The 12,591-nt window shown below is 35.9% G+C and overlaps 1 protein-coding gene across 3 annotated transcripts in view; it reads right to left on the bottom strand.

Annotated features, from left to right (window-relative positions):
- Positions 1–777: 777 nt before the first annotated feature.
- TRMT44 (tRNA methyltransferase 44 homolog) overlaps positions 778–12,591 on the bottom strand; it is a 60,749-nt gene continuing 48,935 nt past the window's right edge. For 2 of the 3 annotated variants that reach the window (XM_063335549.1, XM_063335547.1), the window contains exons 5-11: positions 11,374–11,481; positions 9,821–9,892; positions 6,537–6,643; positions 5,725–5,908; positions 4,685–5,072; positions 3,652–3,768; positions 778–1,177 (exon numbers count right to left, since the gene is read on the bottom strand). In XM_063335549.1, the coding sequence (XP_063191619.1) occupies positions 945–1,177; positions 3,652–3,768; positions 4,685–5,072; positions 5,725–5,908; positions 6,537–6,643; positions 9,821–9,892; positions 11,374–11,481 (1,209 nt within the window). In that variant the 3' untranslated portion in view covers positions 778–944. Of the gene's footprint in view, positions 1,178–2,590; positions 2,687–3,651; positions 3,769–4,684; positions 5,073–5,724; positions 5,909–6,536; positions 6,644–9,820; positions 9,893–11,373; positions 11,482–12,591 lie in introns of all 3 variants that reach the window. The other variant, XM_063335548.1, reaches the window with a different exon arrangement.

Genomic DNA, 12,591 nt, shown 5'->3' on the forward strand with positions numbered 1-12,591 from the left:
AGAGATTCCACACTATCGGTATACGAGGCCAGAACCAACACAATTGTTGGTTCAGTAGATACTGAACTTTACAAGTACCTAGCAGTTGACAGATACAAATTACGACACATTCAATGACTGTCACTGAGTAATAATTAGGATTTCTGCTATGTTAAACCTTTTAAAGAAAATAATACAGTCTATCAAGAAAATCATAACCTGCTCAAGGTGCTAAGACATTCCTTTGTTATCTGATAAGCAGAAACCCTACCATTCCATTATTAAATACATTTTCTACTGTTACTCCTTACTTTAAAAAGAGGGAAAGGACAGTACGGCCTACAGAGCCCTAAAAACCTACATCTACATGTGAAGCCTTCCACAGTAATTTCCCAGAAAGTTATTCTTCAAACCAACACTCATTTTGAATCAGTAGGGGAAGGAAGGAAAGAAGGTGTGACCAAGAAAGTAAGGGTAATATGTAGTATTACTCCACAGTTAACATGGAGAGGAAGCTGTCAGGTCAGGAAAGAGCGAGCTCTTTCCAGTTTCTCACTCACAAGTCTTAAGAAACCATAAATCCTCCTGGAAAATTCACAACAAAACAGTTGATTTTGAGGGTCTGAAAATGCTGCATCGTGTACATTTGATCTGATCGAGGATCATGAAGAACGTCCCCGGAAATTAAGTTTTTTAACTTTTCTACTACTTACACAAACACACATTAGACATGCCATGATAGAATCCAAAAATATTACATATATTTTACTATACCTTTTCCATGTTAATTAAAAAAAATAAAGAATTAAAAATAGAAAAGGACTTGCAAACCAACTGGAAAATAAGATGCAAAGGAATGAGAACAAAACCTCTATATTGTACAGATCTTCATGGACTAGGCAGTCCCAAAGTCAATCACAGATTCAGTTATGTACACAAGCTTAAACATAAGTGGATGCATTTTATTACTGTATATGTTTTTTCTTTTTAATAATCTGAGACTGCCTTAGCTCCTCAGTTCCATGAGCATATGGGCAAGATTCAGAAGGCAAAGAACAACCATCAGGATGATGAAGGAAAAACCAACAGAGACGTGTTTTAAATGCTTCAGCTGAAAGGCGTCGTTTCACTTCAGGCTTAGTTTTCCTTGATGGTTTCTCTTTTCTCCAGTCACGAATATGAACTCTCCCATTTAGAACTAAGATTTAAAAACAAACAAAAATGCAGCTGTTAATAGACAGCCATGGGAATTGTACTGGAAAAGATGCATAGTGACATTCTGTGAATAAAATATATATTCTACAAATGGATCGCTCAGGCAGAACCGAATGTGCCATTTGTACAGAAACAGAAAGAAGTGCAAAACAAACGGAGATAATATAGACACAGTCTAAAGAAGAATTGATTGATCTCCCTGTGAGATGTTTTACTGTGATGCTGAATAGTTTGAGGCACCTTTGTATCATCTTTGTAAAGGTTTGTTCATTTGTTTCAAATATAGCAGTTTGGATCATTTAGACTAAAATCCTGTGAATTTAGATTGCAAGTCCTGACAAAGAAGTTTCAACTGCAAGAACTGTAATCCTTCCCGTGTTCTAAACTTTATTACTCCACATTTAAAATGTGATTACCAGCAAAAATCTAGTAAAAGTCTTCTACTACTATTACTACACAGAAATGCTCTGGCAAAATGGTTCATTGACCCAAAAATGCACTGCACCAAAGAGAGGACAAGTCTAATCCTTCATACGAATCAACAGTGAACTATAATTGGTTATTAAAGATTAGGCTTTTTCTTTTAAATTCATTTGCTGTATTAGTAGCATAAACTGCACACACACATTTATGAACCTCTGTCAAGTCCTTAAATGTGTAAACAGAAGAGAATAAAAGGAAGTTAGTAAGAGAGAAAGAAAAAACATAGATGAAAAACAATGGTGTAAATGAGGAGAGAAGAATCTGCCACTTCTAAGCTGCCATGCTCTATTTTCATATTCTGCTTCAATCATACGTTCTGTATCACACACTTGTAGCTTGGAATAGTTAACTGGTACTTTTCTACATTCTGATAATTGCTATTCAAAAGGTAACGAGTCCAGTTACCTTTCACACATTCAAGCCTGGATGAATTCATGCCTCCAGGTTTCCTTGTGATACACAAATAGATCTGTATAAAGCCAATCCAGAAGTGGGTTCAGCAGAGCTTTAAAATCTCTTTCAAAAGATGAAGAAAAATGAGCAGATATAATGCTATTTATGATCAAGCATACGTATTTTTTTTTCTTCGAAAATCAGCCCTGTATTGGACAAGATGCCTGATCAAAAGAAACTGACACAGGCTGGTTACTCTAAGCCCCTTCTTTTGCATGTGTGTGAGCGTGTATCCATCTGTTGTCCACGTCTTTAAAACACTTCAGTAAAGATGACAAAAGAGCTGTAGCCATGTTCTTCTCTGTCCTCTTTGGCACGAGCAATGTCCTTCTAGACCACTCGCTGATGCAAGTCCCTTGTTATGGTGACATGCTACTGAAGGAAAGAATCAAATGGTCTCTACTGAAGCCCCAGGGACTTCCCATGTGATGTAAATTAACTGAGAAAGATCTGGCCTTACTCCTAGTCTTTCTTCAGAGGTAATGCGCAGACAGCATCCACGTCAAATAAAAATCTTCGTTCAGTGTAACAGGTTGTAAATCTATTCCACCTATCCCTAATGAAAGGGAATCAAATTCAGACACATAATGAATGCAGTGTGACTGACTCTTTCCAATGCATGGTAATTCAAAAAGATTTCAGTATGGCTTCACATTTTATAATTGCCAAGTGTACAGAAATCCTTAGTGAACACTAAACTTGGTTAATTTAGCCACTGGCAACAACTGGGTTGCATATTCAGGATGATCTGCCATGGATTAGTTGGTCAACATTCTGCAGCTGATGTAGAACTGTTGGGAGATACGAAGCTCGCACGCTTACAAATTTAACACAGCCAAAAATATTGATAAAACCTTGAAGGTCTTGTATTACTGCAAAGCTAGACCTTACTTTTGCAAAACTCCACACTGACAAAAAAACAACCCACACAAAATCAACCAAACAAAACCCACCGCCACATCATTGCAACAGGAAAAAACCACCCCAAAACAGTTATTAACAAACCACAGCCAACCCAGAAACTTGCTACTGAGCTCTTTCTGCCATGCTCCCACAGGCTACATAAACACAGTAACTCTCATAGTTACGGTTTCTTATGGAGACTAGTTTTATCTTGTGTTGGCATTTACACTGTGGGGTTTGGCAAGGCCAGACTAAGTCTCAGTTAAATGCTTTAGTGAACTTGCTCTGCATGTGACAGCCCTAAAATCATCAATACTTTACTCAAACAATAGCATTAAATTAGCCACTTCAACTAAAGGGTTGTCTTTTCAGATACAGTCGGTCTAGAACAATTCTTTGCTCATAGATGCCTTATCAACCTAATTCAAAAGAATTTTACTAACAGTATCTTGGAGCAATGGGTACATAAAGACTATCCAATTTTCCACAAAAGTGTAGAAAGTAGTTAAAAAAATCACCACCATAGTAATTTTTTAGTTCAGTTTAACTGCACACAGAGAAGATAAAATAATGGTTAAAGAAAAGCAAAACAAAAAATCCTGAAAACCCCGTCTTTACCTTCGAATACTTGATGATTGTTCTTCAGTAGCGTCTGCAGGCCTCCATATTCACTCTTCAGCCTTTTTAAAGTCTCTTTATTTAAGTGTTCTGCTACTTCTTTCAAGGAAAGGCTTTCTGCAATAAATAATGGTGTAGCTATTAAAAATGTATATATATAAAATCCTAAGAATATCTAACTTCTATATAAATTAATAATTATATGTGGAATCTATGACTGATCTACAGTACTGGACCAACTGTTTGCTCCCAATATCATGCATGATACGTATTTTATATGTATATTTTCTGTAAAATAGCAGCTTTCATGCTACAGGACTCAAGTCAGAATCTCCACAGCAAGACACATTTTATTTTCTGTGCTTTCTTTACAGTAGCATATAACCTTCACTGCAATAAGCATTGTTTACATGCTTGTAATTACAGAGAAGAGAGAATGACTCAAAATATCTCCTGTAACAGTAACATATGACAAACTACAGTGAGTAAATAATAAAAATGGATGGAGGAAAATGAAAAGATGGCAGTAGTGAGAAGTGAATGCTTGTAAAATTAACAGCAACTTCCATTCTTCTTCTTCCTAAGACTAAACTAAAAATTCCTAATTATGTCATAACCAAACGGCACTTTGAGGCACTTCTTACAGAATTATAGCTAATTATTATGTGACTATCTAAAAAGACACTTAATATTCTCACCAAATAGATACAGTGTCTTCTGTTTTGGTAAATGGGGAGGAGTTCTGGGTTTGGTTTGTTTTGGGGTTTTTTTTAAACAAAAATTGATTGATTCTGTCCTAGTAGTTAAGTGTAGAGGGAAAAAAACCCACACCAATTTCAAAATACTCTTATACGCCTTATTGGCATCCCAGAGTGCAATAAAACACAGCAGAAAAAAAAGCCTTTGATTGCTACTGTACTGTTCTTGGCATCTCCTAAAGTCTACTTCACTCACTAAATGTACAAACATGTAAATCCATTGGAAAAAACATTGTCTACCAGCAGAAGATAATGTAAAGGAAAGACAATCTCACCTCCTTGATTCCAGGTATTCGTATTTCCACCATGCATATTAGAACATGATTTTTGGGGGGTTGCATTTAACAGCAAGTTTGCCACACTGAGGACCACATCATCTACAAAATCCCGAGGGAGTGAAGCACAATTCCTGATTTGTTCTACTTTTTCTCTGGGTTGAAATCCAGGCATCCAAACTGTACCAGCAGTTTCAGTCTCATTTTCAGGAAGTTCCGAGCCTGCTTCTTTGAATACGTCAGAGTGATCCTTATGATTAAATCCAACTCTTCTGTCATGTGTGACCACAGGACAGGTCTGACGATTATTAATATACTGTGTTATCTGCTTGTCAATCAAAGCATGTTCTGTAGGTGGATAGGTCCTATTTTTTCCAATAAGGCAAACCTGTTTTAGTAGAAACAGGTAAATCACTATTTATATCGAGTCCCATACTAATACACAGCCCCCCAACCTGCATGTCTCATGTGCAGGCTTCTAAATCTACCTACAGGAGATACCCATTTAAACTCAACGCTCATCAACATCTGGGTTTTTTTTAATTTTAGTTTTCAAATATTGGTCCCACAGAAGAAATCCAGTATCAAACTATAATCCAGCACGCCATACAAGCACAGAACAGAAAAGACTGTTCCCGATACTCAGATTATTTACACAATTAAAGCTGGACGCCTCCTCCTACTCTAAGAACGTTTCACAGCAAAATTAAGTAAAAATAAGCAAAATAGGCAGCTGGAAAAATTCAAGCAAAAATGGGTTCTGTAAGTTTTCCATCCTGTAGGGCAACATAAGAAATAACCATAAAACCTTCCATTCTTTCTTGTGTCTAGGATTGTACCTATGACGTTAAGAGCAGGTTACTCAAAGAAAACAATGAGTACTTTTAGTCTCTCTTCAGAGCATATTGTCTCAAGTAATGCAACTGAGTATAGTCTGATCTTACAACAATAATAACGAACAAACATCCATATGCTTCAGACAGCTAGCAGCTTAAAAAAAAAAAAAAAAAAGATAAAAACCCTACACAGTCCAAAATTACCCTTTTTGTTGATGGAATTCTAAGGCAATCTTCTTCCACACGAAAGCCGCATACAACTCCCACTTGGGCAACAAAATCAAGATATTCTCTGTACTGAGTTTTCTTGCTTTGTCTTCGGCTGTATTTTCCATGGAAATCAAAGAAGCAACACGGCAGCACAAAGTAGCAACATGAATAGGAAGACCTAAAAGGATAACAAACTGCTGAATGGAAAGTCATTTCAGAGAACGCACAAATTTAACAAATAACCCATCAGATACAAGCAATAACGGAAATTTTTATTAAGTGACGCAGCTTCACAAAATAATATTTATATGTTCCTCTTTCAGTAGATCTATTAGCATAATCAAAAATACTGTTTCGCAAAGTATTTGCTGTAGCAAATTACTGTGCCAACTTGGTTTGCAGAACTAAATCTCTAGATATTAAGCTATTGCAGCTGGTTGTGAAGAGTACAACAGTTCAAGGAAAGGCAGAACCAACAGCAATTTTATTGAAAAAAAAACTCAAACAAAAAAAATCCCCAACCCTCAAACAACAGATTCACACTTAAAGGATAAAAATCAATTCTGTTTTCTTAACTTCAAAAGCAAAACGCTGTCCTGAATTTTATAAGAAAGTAAACACTACATCTGTGCTTCTCCAAAGGAAGAGAAACATTTTGTAAAAATAATCAATTGGCATCAAAAGCAGCAAGACCTGAAAGGAGAGCAGGTGTGTCTGCAAAAATGACAGCTCTCACCAAGCACACATAGGTAATTACGTTTTGTTTTTTAATTCTTTCCCTCCCACTCCCCTCCCTCCACAAATACCTGGCTGCAATTACAGGTATCCATGGTGTTAATTCATCTGAATGGTTTCCTATGAGCCAGTCAGTGTCTGGAAAGAGATGACTGTCACCTGGCACGATTGTAGATTCCTAAAAAAACAAACAATACATTAAGTGAATTTTATGATTTCTTTAAATGCATTTTATTTATTAATAAAGCACTAAGCAACGATATAAAATCATACAAGCTGACAAATACAAGGTGAACAAGAACCACAGGCACCAACAGTACTTTCCTCAATCTGCGCTTTTGCCAGGCAGTAATTTTTTATAGCTACAAAGAAGTAATTTAGCAATAGCTACCCACAAAATACTGGTCAGACAAAGAGCGGAATAACAATTCTGATTAAGATATCTGGCACCCTAAATATTTGTAAACAAATATACATTGGATTATGATTCCTTGAAATTCTCCTGTCACATATATGTTTGCACTCAGTTTTTCAGAAAGGCACTTAATTTGCTATGTCTTACAGTCCTAGGACTCACATAGCACTTAATTAGAACAGAGCTTCACTGCTATCTTCTCTTCTTTCACAGACTCTTCCCAAATCAAAGTCTTACAGAACACCACCCTTCACACCCTATCATTCACGTATAAAAAAAACTTATCCACCCTAACACTCTCCCTCTTCTCTATGTTGCCATTCCATCCCTTTCCAAGTTGTGTCAAGACTACCTTATGATACATACAACAATAAGAAAAAAATCAGATAGAGAAAGAAGATTTCTTTGGTGGCCTTTAGAATAGCATTTTGCCTTGTGGAAATTCAAGATATATGGATTGAGGTGACATCAGCACAGAGGTCTCCCCAACACAATACTGACTCACAGAATAGTGAGTAGTCTCAAGAATACCCTATCCTGATATTCTTTAAAAAACAAAAAAAAAAACCCAAACAAAAAGAAAACAAACAAAAAACTAAAACCAACCACCAAACAGGATGAATTTTTCATACAGGTTAAATTTTAAAAGTTCTAGAGTGCCTTTAATGTTTCTTTCTCAGACACACATTTTCTTACCTTGAACTAAATACAGCAAAGAAAGTACTTAAAGATGTTGATACTATGAAAGTACATATTCTTCTCTAAAAACATGTATGAACCTCAAAATAATTATTGGTCATATTTGAAAAAAAGCTTTACATTTGAATCTGCACAGAATTTTAGGAAAAGCCCTGAAAATTATGCCCATACTCTCATTTCATATAAAATATGCATGCTTTATGAGGTCAAAATTCACATATATATGTAAAATAGTAGCTGTGTAGGAATTAAAACACACAAACAACGCTTACTAGGGAATTTCTGAAATCTCAGACCACCCCTGTCAATTCGCCTCATCAGAAAGCACTGCTAGGTGTTTTAAGTATCAGTATGGTGTATCATTGTCAACTTTAAATATGTATCTCTGACCATGTTTAGTTACATTATCTAGAAATGTATATGCACATGTAACAAATTTCTTTTTGGCAGGTTACTAGATGTTAAACGAAGTGTTTGATAAGTGTCTTCTTATGGTTGATTGAACAAGTTACTCCTACACCACATTTCAGTTTTGATCATTTAATTTTGGTATAGCATGAATTATCATTGCCATACTCCACATTTTGACAGTCAGCCATAATAAAATTTGTATTCACCATGTCTGACAACAGTTTGGCTATGCACAGTACCACCTGTTACATTCATTTATATTGTTAGTATTGGCACTGAATGTCACAGATGGCAATATTCACCCTACAACTCATGCTTTAAGTAAAGATCAAAACAAAATTAGCTTTGAGGGTAACAAAAGGCTGTGAGCAGGTGCCTTCCCCCTTAGCCACCGGAGCCTTGCAAAATCATTTCACCCTTCCTGTTCATTATATAAATCCTTGACACATATATTTGTCCTTTCCTTATATGCATATTTTGGATATTTTTATCATTTCTGTCTGCCTTTTTCAAGTGTTTTCTGTGATATTTTTTTTCTTTTAAAAAAGATGAATACACCCCATCCTTTTCTATTTTGTTCCCTCATGCTGCAGAGAGGGGCAGCTGATGCTCAAAAGCTTCCCTATGAGTCAAGAAATCTAAGAAACTGTAAACAGTCAGAGCTCAATGTGAAATCAATGTACAAAATTCAAAGATTTCCATAATACAGAAAAAGAGTCAGGAAAAGGAATATATAACATGAAGGAAAAGAGAAGATGCTGTTTGGTACGATCCAGGAATGAAGGAGCACCACAGCTTGATGTTTTGGATTGTTTCTTGAAGCTTTTCACCTGGATACAGACTGCAGCAAAGGAATCTGTCAGTTTTGGCAATCTGTACCCAAAATGGCAGAGTGGCAAAAAGAAACCTGCACAAGACTGTGAAAGCTCCACCTCCCATCTGTGAAAACGGCTGCTCTTTTGTTGATTTAATGTAAGTTGTCAGCATTCAAAGATATGTTGAATTAACTTTTAGACAAAAATACTAGAGAGTAACTACAGGCGGAAAATTCTTTTAATATATTGGAAGCTGGTAATTTTTGAGATAACAGAGTGAGAAATTTTATGAGCCTACAGCACAAGAAATCAGGAACACCTCACCTCCAAAGGGCAACTGTTGATCAGTAACACACTTTTACAAGTATTAGATCAAAAACAGCTGGAGTTAAAGTGAATGTTCCTGTGCCGGAATTCTTCCTGTTCTTATAAAAATGCTAATGTGGAACTTGAAATATAATCCCTCTTTCAGACTCATTTTCCTGTTCGTTTTTTTGAAGGCTATTACTGCAATTACTTACCACAAGGTCAGTGCAGCAGAGGACTGGTTCCTTTGAGGTTCAACAACAATTTTGTCCCCAAAACAGCACATAGCACTAGAAAGTCAGAATCACTTTCAAGAATAAACTACTCACAACTTTAGATACTAATATCTTTTATGAGGTACAGTGGTGCAAACAAAGCTGCTTGATGTTGATCTTCCTGTAAAATCAAAGATTGTTTTATACCGTGCTTGTCTGTACATGAAATAGGAAATCATGCTAGTCTTCTCAGCTGGAAAATACTTAAGTTGCAAATATGCAAGGGTATAATACAGCATTGCTCTAATAATTCCCTTTAAAACTTACTTTATACTCCCACAGGACATATGGGTGGCATCATACCAAACCCACAGATCACTTTAGGAAGTCTATACACCAGTATGTTTGATTACATTTGCATCAACACAACCAGAAGCAATGAACAAATGCGTAAAATTACAAAGCAATAAGACTGACATACATTTGCATAATACCTCTAAATGAGTTTCTGGTCCATACATGTCCCATATTTTTCTTCTCCTCACATCGATTCCTCTGCCTGAATGCTGAAATATTTGAAGAACAAAAAAGTATTGTTTTTAAGTACTACTTCTAGCAGAAGGTGTCAAACAGGCTCACTAAGTGTACATATTGATATTGATTATATCATTCATATTAAAATTTAGGCACATAATGAAACACAGCTTCACCATTTCAGGCAGAAGCTGAATACTTTTAATCCCTTCTTTCCCTTCTAAATATGAAGGGAAAGACTAGGAAACATTAAGAATGTATCTGGTTTGAAATTTTACCCGGGAACACCTATTAAGACTGCTCTTGGAAATCTGAATCTCTGCAAAAGTAAAAGCATAACATTATTTTTTGTTTGTTTTTAAAATATCTTTCATAAGATGAGTATTACTGTAGCACAGAGAAGAGTGCTATTCTAAGCAGTGCCTGGTGGCAGAACCACCTTTTAACTCAATTTAACTCAACAGTCAATTAGGCTGTTGGAGTCCAAACACATTTTTCCCTGTGTGAACTGACAGGAACAGGAAATAGGACTGAAAAGCAAAGCAATAAATGAAGAATGCAGAAGTAACAGTATTTGAACTTCAAGAACCCTGTGCAGAACTAACCAAATTCAATTACTAAAAAAGTCTCATAAAACTCTCACACGTGATTTTTTTGAGAGTCAACAATGTTTGTCAGTGCTACAGCAGCGATGAGCTAATGATGTACGAAAAGAAATGTCTACAGGGAAAATAGTGTCTTGTATTAGATCAATTTTTTCTGGCCACACAAGGAAAGAGAGCTTGTGTTAGGAGAACTTGTACTTTTTTACCATGCACAATGACATCCATTGATCTAACAGAAGGTGTTAATTTCCCCTACAAATTTTACCATGTTCTCCCTAAAGCGGAAAATACAATTTTCTAAGAAAGATGGACCCAACTTCACTGGGTTTTGTTCAGTCTCACTGAACATTTTTGTTCTTGTTTCAGAAACTGTGCCTCAAGAAACCGAATGTTGCTGTTGCCACATTTTCACTCTCAAAAGCACAGCATGTTGTTAGGCATTTTCACAATTAACAAATCCCAGGATTGTTTTTAAAGATATAGAAAAACAACTTCAGGACATGACAAGTAGAATTCAACTTCAATAAAATTAAGTTTATGAAAACCTTCTCATTTAAAGGCTCTTGGGAAAGAGAAACTCTATGTTAAGATTCCTTATTCCTTTTTGCTTTGTCTACAGAGTAACTAAGTTACACCACCACTTTTTGTTTTCCTTCTTAGTTTCTTACCTCAGAAAAATAGCCTTGAATTGAAATGAATTGCACTAATAAAAATATATAAATAAGTGAAATAAGGTTTCTAAAGCTCTGCTAGGATTTTTTTTCCTGCCACTAGAGTGAGAAATTTGTATTTTAGCAACATGAATTAACTGAATTTTGGATATTTGTATACCAGATAAAAGGAAAGCATTACAACAATATTGACTGTCTCTATTTTTTAATTATTATTTTAAAAAGCACTCTATTTACCCCTTCATTATTTAGAATATGAACCAGTAGACCATTTCCACATCCAAGATCTACAAATGACTGTTTCTTGGTCAACCCTTTTTCCTTTCTCTCTTCTTCCCAAAGAATCTAAGACAAGAAAAGAAAACATTTTAGACTTCTGCTCTCAAGTTTCCCTGTAACAAAGCAGTAAATGTTATTGGAAATGAAAGGAGAAAGCTGGGAGAGAATGCAGATGTGACAGAAGACACCCCCTGTACTCAACAGAGAAAATAACTTGAGAAAAAAAGACACCCAAACAAATAAAACTGTTTATGGAGAGGGCAGGAATTATGTTGCAAAGTATCAATCATTTTCTAAGTGCTAAGCACATCCTCCACTCCCTTCTGAATCACTGGAAGTTGAAATTAATCAAGGCTATACAACCCTGGGCTAGAGTAAGCATAAATGTACAATAAACTGCTAAGCCAAAGGGTGCAAGAGGAAGCAAGGGAAGTAGCAAGTAATCTTCAACAGTGTCTCTGCAAGTAACTCCACGGAAGCATTTATATCCACTGTATTAAAGAAAGAATTCGTGGCAGAGCTGAAAATAAAAACCAAAATGTTCTTTGTAATCAATTGGCTATATATTGGTACATGTAACATCACTTTCTCCTGAACAAAGTGTAATTTACCTAGTTACAAGTCCTTCCTTCACTTCTTCCTTCAATGAGAAGCTACAGACCACCACAACTCTGCACACTTATTTTTAACTATGACTAACAAAAATCAAGAGTATTTAACCACAAAAATTAGTATTTGTAATGTTCCTGCTTGCTAAATTGTCAGTGTTGCTAGAGGGAAAGAAACTGCAGATAATCCATGAGATTATCAGGCTGGGTTCACATTTTCAAGTGTACTACTTTTGCACTCCAGGCTGTATCCCAAAAATCCCTAATCACTTCCTACACACATCACACCTATCCTCCATCCCCTGCTGAGTTTCTCACAATGCAAACTGACTAGCCACTTCTTTGGGCATGTGCCTAGACAGTAGGTGATCTTAATATGACTGCAGAGTAAAATGAGGTCAGATGTAGATGCTGTAAATCCATAAAAATTTAACACTGGACCTACATTCCCTTAATCACCTGTTTAACGTACCTCCAAGTAATGAGTTATTGTATACCACCATATAGATACCTTAAAATTTTGCAAGGAGGTTAGGTTATTAATACCATACTTTAAGCTTTCATTTAT

The sequence above is a fragment of the Chroicocephalus ridibundus genome, chromosome 5 (assembly GCF_963924245.1).
Source record: "Chroicocephalus ridibundus chromosome 5, bChrRid1.1, whole genome shotgun sequence".
NCBI classification, from domain to species: Eukaryota; Metazoa; Chordata; class Aves; order Charadriiformes; family Laridae; genus Chroicocephalus; species Chroicocephalus ridibundus.